This window comes from Trematomus bernacchii, unplaced genomic scaffold, assembly GCF_902827165.1.
Source record: "Trematomus bernacchii unplaced genomic scaffold, fTreBer1.1, whole genome shotgun sequence".
Classification (NCBI taxonomy): domain Eukaryota; kingdom Metazoa; phylum Chordata; class Actinopteri; order Perciformes; family Nototheniidae; genus Trematomus; species Trematomus bernacchii.
In genome coordinates, this window is record NW_022988038.1 from 10,001 (window position 1) to 20,000 (window position 10,000).

The following is a 10,000-nucleotide window of genomic DNA, read 5'->3' on the forward strand; positions in this document are numbered from 1 at the left end:
GGAATGAATGCTAATGTTAGCTTTTAGCTCAGGAATGAATGCTAATGTTAGCTTTTGGCTCAGGAATGAATGCTAATGTTAGCTTTTAGCTCAGGAATGAATGCTAATGTTAGCTTTTAGCTCAGGAATGAATGCTAATGTTAGCTTTTGGCTCAGGAATGAATGCTAATGTTAGCTTTTAGCTCAGGAATGAATGCTAATGTTAGCTTTTAGCTCAGGAATGAATGCTAATGTTAGCTTTTAGCTCAGGAATGAATGCTAATGTTAGCTTTTAGCTCAGGAATGAATGCTAATGTTAGCTTTTAGCTCAGGAATGTAAAGCGTCCTGTTCCTGAGAGTTCAGGTAGTCTAAGTTGTTGTTGACGGTGGTTGTTTGTGTTTGTTTGTTTTTGTGTTTTTGTGTTTGTTGTGCAGCTGCTGACACACCCTCCCTGCTGCAGCAGGCATCCCTCCCCCTGCTCACCAACGATGAGTGCCGTCGCTTCTGGGGAAGTAAGATCAGCGATCTGATGATCTGCGCCGGAGCCTCCGGAGCCTCGTCCTGCATGGTGAGGCTGGAACTGGAACACGCCACTGTGGGGTTGGATTTGCAGCAACTTAACAATATTCTTTTGGACCGATTAATATAAATCTATGTGTGTGTTTCCTCAGGGAGACTCTGGTGGTCCTCTGGTCTGTGAGAAGGCTGGAGCCTGGACTCTGGTGGGCATCGTGTCCTGGGGCAGTGGTACCTGCACCCCCACCATGCCCGGGGTCTATGCCCGCGTCACCGAGTTGCGCAGCTGGATGGACCAGACCATCGCTGCCAACTAAAACTGTCAGAACCTCAATAAAACCCTCTGAAAAACTTCCTGTGTTGTGCTTTGTTCACCGGGCAGATGTTAGCCGTGTTAGCGTGTTGTGAAAAAAGCTGGATGTCTTAGCATAGCTTAGCATAAAGACCGGAAGCAGGGGAGAAGCAGTTAGCTCCCTCATTTATTAACCTGTTAAGCCCCGAGCCTGTTTTTCAGGTCTCAGGCTCGAAAATGACATTCCCTAACCCTAACCCAAATGACCATATCTTCCCTTCTAAAAGGGTTCAATTAAGTGACTGACACATTGGCTTAACCTTCAGCCGCATTTTTCTCGTTTTAATGCCATTGAACACAACTTTTGATCAGAATAACAGCTAAAGGTGAGCATATCTCCGTGTTTTGCTACCTAAAGCTACGTCGTGTGTTGTCTGTATTTGCTTCCCCTGTCGCGAGTTCTGATCGTGGGTTAGGGTTTAGCATGTTAGCTAAGCTTGTTTGTGCAGATCCGATAAGTACATCGATCGATTTATACCTAGAGTTTTGTGCTAAGTGCGTTAGCATGTTTTCGCTCAGGGCTCATTTAGACCCTTCTTGTGAGACTTGTATTTTGTTTTGGTAAAAATGGTTCGTATTATCAGTTAGTTGAGTTTCTTCCCGTTAGGAGGGTATGACACATTCATCGTTTTTTAAATATTAAGAAGCCCTGAGACACAGTGTCGTGAAAAAAACCTATTAACCTCTTAAGCCCTGAGCCTGTTTTTCAGGTCTCAGGGTCGAAAATGACATTCCCAGAACAAATTACCATATCTTCCCTTCTGAAAGGGTTAAATTAATAATCTTTATTGTCAAAGTAATGATAAATCTGTGAGTTGGATGTAGAAAAGTCAGAATCAATATAGATGTTTTTTATTTTGAAGAAAATTCAGATTTTACATAGTAAAAAACTGTAAATTATAGTGTCCGTCCAAAAATAATTGTTTACCTATAGTGAAAACTACCCTTGGATGATGGGTTAGTAGACTAAAAGCTTTAGGAATCCAAAGTACAACATATAATAAGTACCCTGTATCAAGATTGGTGCAAAACAAGTGACATTTGACCTTTTTAGAGAGATTTAGCCAAAAAACCCCACTTCTGGGGTCATTTGGGTGGATTTGACCTATCTCTGGCCCCCCTTGCTCGATTTTGATGAATGAAATCTCTTTATAACCGCTAGAGCCAATGGAATCTCTTTATAACCGCTAGAGCCAATGGAATCTCTTTATAACCGCTAGAGCCAATGGAATCGAGGGAAAGTTATATACACACTTGTGTTTTCTTTTGGTAAAAATTGTTCATATCTTCAGTTAGCTGAGATTCTTCCCGTTAATCTGGTGCTACACATTAATAGTTTCATAAATGTTAAGAAGCCCTGAGACATTGTGGAGGGAGGTGGGAGGGGTCCAATGGGGCTTAACAGGTTGAGCGTGTGTCACACTTTATGTCGCCTCACCCTGAGGTAGGCGGTCTGTGCTGCAGATAGCGATATCTACTGGAGAGCAGAAAGAATATAGGACACAAAGGGATGCACGTTAGCTAAAACCATGCATGCTCAACTTAGCACAAATGAGCTCACGTGTTCTTGCCTGTTCTCGCGGTTCCACAGCGGCATTTAGCTTGGCTTAGGCCGTTAGCAGACACTGTCTAGCGGCTAATAAGCTTAATATCGTCAACTCTGTATTTTACACACTGATTTTCCTGACTGGTTTTAACATCACCACCATCTTAACCCTCCTGTTGTGTTGCGCTCAAATCTGACCGATTTACTACTTTCCTCACTCATAACTTTTGTGTTTTTCATTTGATTGCATTGATGCTTTATTTAACCAGATAAAAGCATTGAGATAAAATCTCATTTACAATGCTGACCTGACCAAGAAGGCAGCAACGTAAGCCGGATGATATCCTCCACAGTAAACATTTGAACATATACATTGAATTTTGGGTGGTTTAGTGAACTTTGTACCGTAATACTGTAAAAAGTACGACCAATCATCTGAGCCGGCCCGGCTAAAATAACTGGATGGCCTACCTGCCTGTCAGCCTTCCATCTGTGCACAAACTTATCTCGTGCCCTCATTGGTCATGTGCGCGTTCGTGTGTGTTGGAGGAGGGGCTCTGTAAGGAAGTGGCAGATCTTTTCCGGTTGTGTATTTTCAAATTCTAGCGATCTCGAGCCGGTTTCTCAAAAATTACCTACCCTACCTTTAAGACCAGGCGCAGCTACAACCGAGACTAGTCAGGCTTGGTGCACTCTGTGTAAATTCAAATCACTAAGTCGGACGTAGCTCCAGGGACGGCCCTTTTAGAATGAATCGAGTACATTTCCCCTCAACTCCAGCACGGATCAGACAGATCAGGTGCTGATCCGTGCTCAGATTTTACGCTAACGGACTGCTTTCAATGGAGAAGTTAGATTGTGTGTTGCTTGCCAACAATGACTGTCTAGCGTGTATTGGCGTGGACGCGGGGGCAGCTACGATTGTGACTAGTCAGGCTTGGTGTAAATTCAAATCACTAAGTCGGACGTAGCTAAGCCCGACGTTAGAGTTAAGACCTACTTTTTTTCGCCCAGCTGGTGCACTCCACTCCATCTGGTATCCTAAATACTCTGGTAGGATATTTAATTGATTGAAGTTACAGTTTTTTACTTAAAAGCAATAATGCAGCACAATATTGTAAATACATTCTCTGACAGGCTGTCTCTCGTTCACTGGCACGTCAACGCCCTGCTTTTTCCCATTGACTTTAGCACGAACACTTTTATAACCCTTATTAGAATCATTAAGTCCTTAAAGTTGTAAAATGCACTAAAAGCTGAATCCAGATTTATTTTCTCACTCCATTTATTCTACGGAAAAGAGAGCAGGATGGGGGGGGGCGGGGCTTAAGGGACAACTCAACTGCTACATACGGGTACCTCTGCTCTGACAGCAAGGCATGATGGGTAATCTGTGACGTTATGCTCTCGAGAATCTCAGGCCATTTTGTCCTCATGCGCCAATGAGCAGCTCTCATAACCATGACCGAACCACAACTGTCTCTGGACTCTGAGCAAATTATACTTTTCATATGTATTATCTGTATTATCTGTATTATCTGTATTATCTGTATTGTCTGTATTATCTGTGTTATCTGCGATACATCGCCACAACGCAACGAGTCAAAAGCTCTGCATGTCTGACTGTTCCACTGTCTGTGTGTGTCTGTCAACGCATTGGTCCAACAGGGTTCCCGCGGGGTCAAAGTCTTACATTTGATAATCTGAATTTAAGGCCTTAAAAAAGTCTTAAATATGACCAAAAAAATAAGAAAGGTCTTAAATATGATTTAGAAGGTCTTAAAAATGATGGGATTTGAAAGGTACTTCTGTGTAGCGATAGCGTCTAAATGTGTTTTGGGGGAAATGTCCGGGCTGCAAAGTAACCTGTACGGTGAGAGCCTTTCAGTTCCCCCCAACAATCTGTATTGAATTAAATCAACATGGAACCAGTAATCACTAACTTTGTTTCCTCCCGGCCCCTTATCGGAGAACACCCAGCTAGTAACCTAGCAACCAAGCTTCAGCTAGCGGCAGTCAGAAACTCATGTCTCCACAAATCTACTTACAAATAAATATGGGGAAGTGTAAGTTCAACCGTATTTGGTTGGAAAACATTGAATTTAGTGCTTGGTTGAAACCAGTGGAGGGGAACGTGTTTGAAGCCCGCTGCACCTTTTGCTAAATACATTTGCGTTTGTTTTGCTAATGTAGCGTTAGCTAGTGTAGCGTTAGCTAGTGTAGCGTTAGCTAGTGCAGCGTTAGCTAGTGCAGCGTTAGCTAGTGCAGCGTTAGCTAGTGCAGCGTTAGCTAATGTAGCGTTAGCTAGTGCAGCGTTAGCTAATGTAGCGTTAGCTAATGTAGCGTTAGCTAGTGCAGCGTTAGCTAGTGCAGCAGCTCCCGCAACAACACCGGGGGACCTCCGGGCGACGTTTGGGTCTACGTCAACCCTAAAAGCGGAGGGGCTGTAGATGCTAAATACCGTAGCTAAACACCAATCATACAACAGCAACGATGAAAGATTGTAGCCAAGGCAGCAGAGCTCTGAATATAGCTCTTGTTACTCTCTCTCACTCACACACACACACACACACACACACACACACACACACACACACACACACACACACACACACACACACACACACACACACACACACACACACACACACTCAAGCACACACAGAGACACACACACACCACACACACACACACACCACACACACACACACACACACACACACACTCAAGCACACACAGAGACACACACACACACACACACACACACACTTTTTGTCTAACACAGTTCTGTGTACTGTTATGTTCAGTCATTGTTCTTATGTTGAACATGAATACCTTTACTTTGTAAGTAATTATGGGACGTATTTCTTCTATCATAGCAATTTTCCTTCATACTTTCTTGCCGTGAAATAGGTCTTCAATTCTATTCAAAGTGGTCTTAAAAAGGTCTTAAAAAGGTCTTAAAAAGGTCTTAAAAAGGTCTTACATTTGAGTTGGCAAAACCTGCAGGAACCCTGTCCAATCACATTCAGCATCCCGTCAGCATTTCCCCCCCCCAACCAACAGTCTGCGAATCAGAGGCACAGTAGGGCGGGTCTTCGCGGAAGCGGGTGGGAAAAATGCGTGTGTCGTGTCGTCTCTTTCAACCTGTCTGAGTCAGAGCGAGAGTTAACAGCTCATCTGTATTGCATCTGTACTGTAGCTAGTAGCCTAGTTTCACCTACCGGGGTGGCATGGGGTGGCAACTGCCACCCTAAAAAGAGGCCTTGCCACCTCAGCTGCCTCACCAGTTGGCAGCTTTGTTTTGAAAGAAAAGTTGTGGCTCATCGGACATTTATGAGAGAAAGTCTCTAATGTCCGAGTGCAAGTGAATGCAGCACAAGACGCACGTCTTGTAACCCCTCCCCCGGCACGAGCGTGGAAATATGATTGGCGGAGATTTCATTTGAACGGGACGGCGCAAAACGAGAAGCATTCGGACCCAAGTACTGAAGGAATGAGGTGCGGTCTACAATGACAGAGAAGAGCCTGTCAGTGTGGCTGGACTCAGCATTGAATCAAAACGCACTAAAGCTGTTGATCTTAATCAGTTTGAGGCGTGTTGCTGAACAAGATGGTGATCGCTGCATTCAGCTGTAATAGACAACTTGATGCTCTGCTCACGGATGAGCATACAACACTGTTAAGATGATGACCTTACGTGTGTAAATATATGTTTTTCTTTGTGGGGGTCTGCCCCCAAAAAACAGTTTGAAGTCCTGAGAAAGTCAAATAAAGACGGTGTGTAAAACTACACTGCCCAGCCCACAGAAAGGAACCACTTTGATTGAACTAGGGAGTTTGTTGAAGATGTGTTGGGCCTGACGAACCTCAGTGGACACACAAGGAGGGCAAGACGTTTATAAAGCAATAATGGGAATGCTGAATGAAAGAGGGTGCAGCTGCCTTTATTCATAACTGTGCAGCTCTCACACTGCGACTCTGAGGGATCAAGCACAGACACAAGAACAATGGAAACTGCTGCAGACAGAGACTTTTTGTTTCTGCAACCTCGTGTTAAGAATCTTGTTGCAATTGTTTAAAAGTTTGAATGACCGTAATAAACGGACCTTTGTCTCATTGAAACATTTCTTTGGACCTTTAAGATTTGTATTTGAGTACCCCTGGTCTAACATGATGTAAGTAGTCGCTTAGCTAGAATCTGTGAGGCGTTCAGGGATCCTCTGTAAATTCTAGTGACGGTAAGTTAGCATGACTTTGAATTACACACAGAGCACACACACAGTCCTCAGATATTCCTCAGTAGTGGTTTATTACACAAAGAGCAGGTTTATCTAACAGAGAGCAGGTCCGGCGCCAGGTGAGGTGTTATCGGGGGGGGGCAGGTGTTAGCGGTGTCTTGGGGGGGGGGGCAGGTGTTAGCGGTGTCTGGTGTAGAGTTAGCGGTGTCTTGGGGGGGCAGGTGTTAGCATTAGCGGTGCCGGGGGGGCAGGTGTTAGCGGCGGGGGGGGCAGGTGTTAGCGGTGTCTGTTGTAGCGTTAGCGGTGTCTAGTGTAGTGCTAGCGGTGCCGGGGGGGGGCTGGTGTTAGCGGCGGGGGGGGGGGCAGGTGTTAGCAGTGTCTGGGGGGGGCAGGTGTTAGCGGTGTCTGGGGGGCGCAGGTGTTAGCATTAGCGGTGTCGGGGGGAGCAGGCGTGCCCCACGCGGCGGCAGTAGCAGATGGCGTTGAAGAAGCGGCAGTAGCAGGTGTCGCAGGCGTCGCAGCAGGGCAGCGGCAGGCCGAGGCACGACTGCTGGTGAGCCACGCAGCGCCGGGATGAGCGCATGGAGCGACCCTGCAGCTGCACCGAGTCCTGCGCACCAAACAGGAAACTCTATCAGGACGGAACAATTCGGTTCCCAAGTACAAAATACATTACACAATCATAGAAACAAAAACACATAAACCCCATCGAATAGTTACAAATACAATCCATACAATGTTTAATTTATCACAAAAAAATCACCAAATTTTACTATTTTTTTATCATGACTTGTTACATGTTCACTTCTTGTAACCATAATTAGGTATAGTTAGATAGATAGATAGTTAGATAGATAGATAGATAGATAGATAGATAGATAGATAGATAGATAGATAGTTAGATAGATAGATAGATAGATAGATAGATAGATAGATAGATAGATAGATAGATAGATAGATAGATAGATAGATAGATAGATAGATAGATAGATAGATAGATAGATAGATAGATAGATAGATAGATATATTATTTAGTATAAACAATATCAACAAAGCAATATACAATATTCTGGATAGTTAAAATAAAAATAAATACAACAGGATCCAAAATACTACAGGCATTAAGCCCCGCCCACCTCGTCGTAAGAGCCCGGGTCCATCAGGAAGTCGTCGGGCGAGTCAACGGTCAGGAGGGCGGGGTCCATCCCCGGGGCGTGGCCCCTCTCTGAGGGATGGAGGCTTCTGTTAGACCACATTAACCCCATGTGGTCCATGGGACCCTGACTGTTATTCTGTTAGTTAATAACCTTCAAACTGTCATCTCTCTGTCTGCAGACGAGTACCTTCTTTACTGACATCGCTACTTTGGAGAGAGACGCATCTGGGTTTGACTTCAACGTTCCAAAGAACAGATACCCCACTCCCCTCTCCTGTACTTCTGTAGGTGTTAGTGCATGTCAATGGTCGACACCCTGCACTGTGACACCCTGCACTGTGACACCCTGCACTGTGACACCCTGCACTGTGACACCCTGCACTGTGACACCCTGCACTTTGACACCCTGCACTGTGACACCCTGCACTCTGACACCCTGCACTGTGGACACCCTGCCACTTTTGACACCCTGCACTCTGACACCCTGCACTCTGACACCCTGCACTTTAACAGACATCACCACACCCTGATGCGGGTTAGGGTTCCCAGTCCTCCCAGTCCTCTCAGTCCTCTCAGTCCTCTCAGTCCTCTCAGTCCTCTCAGTCCTCTCAGTCCTCCCAGTCCTCCCAGTCCTCTCAGTCCTCCCAGTCCTCTCAGTCCTCTCAGTCCTCTCAGTCCTCTCAGTCCTCTCAGTCCTCCCAGTCCTGCCAGTCCTCCCAGTCCTTTCAGTCCTCCCAGTCCTCCCAGTCCTCTCAGTCCTCCCAGTCCTCCCAGTCCTCTCAGTCCTCCCAGTCCTCCCAGTCCTCCCATTCCTTTCAGTCCTCTCAGTCCTCTCAGTCCTCTCAGTCCTCTCAGTCCTCTCAGTCCTCCCAGTCCTTTCAGTCCTCCCAGTCCTCCCAGTCCTTTCAGTCCTCTCAGTCCTCCCAGTCCTCCCAGTCCTCTCAGTCCTCTCAGTCCTCTCAGTCCTCCCAGTCCTTTCAGTCCTCTCAGTCCTCCCAGTCCTCTCAGTCCTCCCAGTCCTTTCAGTCCTCTCAGTCCTCTCAGTCCTCTCAGTCCTCCCAGTCCTCCCAGTCCTCCCAGTCCTCTCAGTCCTCTCAGTCCTCTCAGTCCTCCCAGTCCTTTCAGTCCTCTCAGTCCTCTCAGTCCTCTCAGTCCTCCCAGTCCTCTCAGTCCTCTCAGTCCTCCCAGTCCTCTCAGTCCTCCCAGTCCTCTCAGTCCTCTCAGTCCTCCCAGTCCTCCCAGTCCTTTCAGTCCTCTCAGTCCTCCCAGTCCTCCCAGTCCTCTCAGTCCTCTCAGTCCTCTCAGTCCTCCCAGTCCTTTCAGTCCTCTCAGTCCTCCCAGTCCTCTCAGTCCTCCCAGTCCTTTCAGTCCTCTCAGTCCTCCCAGTCCTCCCAGTCCTCTCAGTCCTCTCAGTCCTCCCAGTCCTCCCAGTCCTCTCAGTCCTCTCAGTCCTCCCAGTCCTCCCATTCCCTTCCTCCCAGTCTCCCAGTCTCCCAGTCTCCTCAGTCCTATCAGTCCTCTCAGTCTCCTCAGTCACTCCCAGTCCTCTTCAGTCCTCCCAGTCCTCCCAGTCCTTTCAGTCCTCCTCAGTCCTCCCAGTCCTTCCCAGTCCTCTCAGTCCTCTCAGTCCTCTCAGTCCTCCCAGTCCTTTCAGTCCTCTCAGTCCTCCCAGTCCTCTCAGTCCTCCCAGTCCTTTCAGTCCTCTCAGTCCTCTCAGTCCTCTCAGTCCTCCCAGTCCTCCCAGTCCTCCCAGTCCTCTCAGTCCTCTCAGTCCTCTCAGTCCTCTCAGTCCTCCCCAGTCCTTTCAGTCCTCTCAGTCCTCTCAGTCCTCTCAGTCCTCCCAGTCCTCTCAGTCCTCTCAGTCCTCCGTCCTCCAGTCCCTCAGTCCTCCCAGTCCTCTCAGTCCTCTCAGTCCTCCCAGTCCTCCCAGTCCTTTCAGTCCTCTCAGTCCTCCCAGTCCTCCCAGTCCTCTCAGTCCTCTCAGTCCTCTCAGTCCTCCCAGTCCTTTCAGTCCTCTCAGTCCTCCCAGTCCTCCCAGTCCTCCCAGTCCTTTCAGTCCTCTCAGTCCTCTCAGTCCTCTCAGTCCTCCCAGTCCTCCCAGTCCTCCCAGTCCTCTCAGTCCTCTCAGTCCTCTCAGTCCTCTCAGTCCTCTCAGTCCTCCCCAGTCCTTTCAGTCCTCTCAGTCCTCTCAGTCCTCTCAGTCCTCCCA

General features: G+C 47.3%; 2 protein-coding genes across 3 annotated transcripts in view; one reads left to right on the plus strand and one right to left on the minus strand.

Annotated features, from left to right (window-relative positions):
* The window catches only part of LOC117472325 (chymotrypsin A-like), a 4,524-nt gene extending 3,676 nt beyond the window's left edge, over positions 1 to 848 (plus strand). Inside the window, exons 6-7 of the mRNA XM_034117469.1 lie at positions 415 to 548; positions 652 to 848. Coding sequence (XP_033973360.1) covers positions 415 to 548; positions 652 to 813 — 296 coding nt within the window. The 3' untranslated portion in view covers positions 814 to 848. The remainder of the gene's footprint in view (positions 1 to 414; positions 549 to 651) is intronic.
* Positions 849 to 7,017: 6,169 nt separating this feature from the next.
* The window catches only part of agrp (agouti related neuropeptide), a 4,539-nt gene continuing 1,556 nt past the window's right edge, over positions 7,018 to 10,000 (minus strand). Inside the window, exons 3-4 of one of the 2 annotated variants that reach the window (XM_034117472.1) lie at positions 7,772 to 7,860; positions 7,018 to 7,245 (exon numbers count right to left, since the gene is read on the minus strand). In XM_034117472.1, the coding sequence (XP_033973363.1) occupies positions 7,063 to 7,245; positions 7,772 to 7,860 (272 nt within the window). In that variant the 3' untranslated portion in view covers positions 7,018 to 7,062. Of the gene's footprint in view, positions 7,267 to 7,771; positions 7,861 to 10,000 lie in introns of both variants that reach the window. The other variant, XM_034117471.1, reaches the window with a different exon arrangement.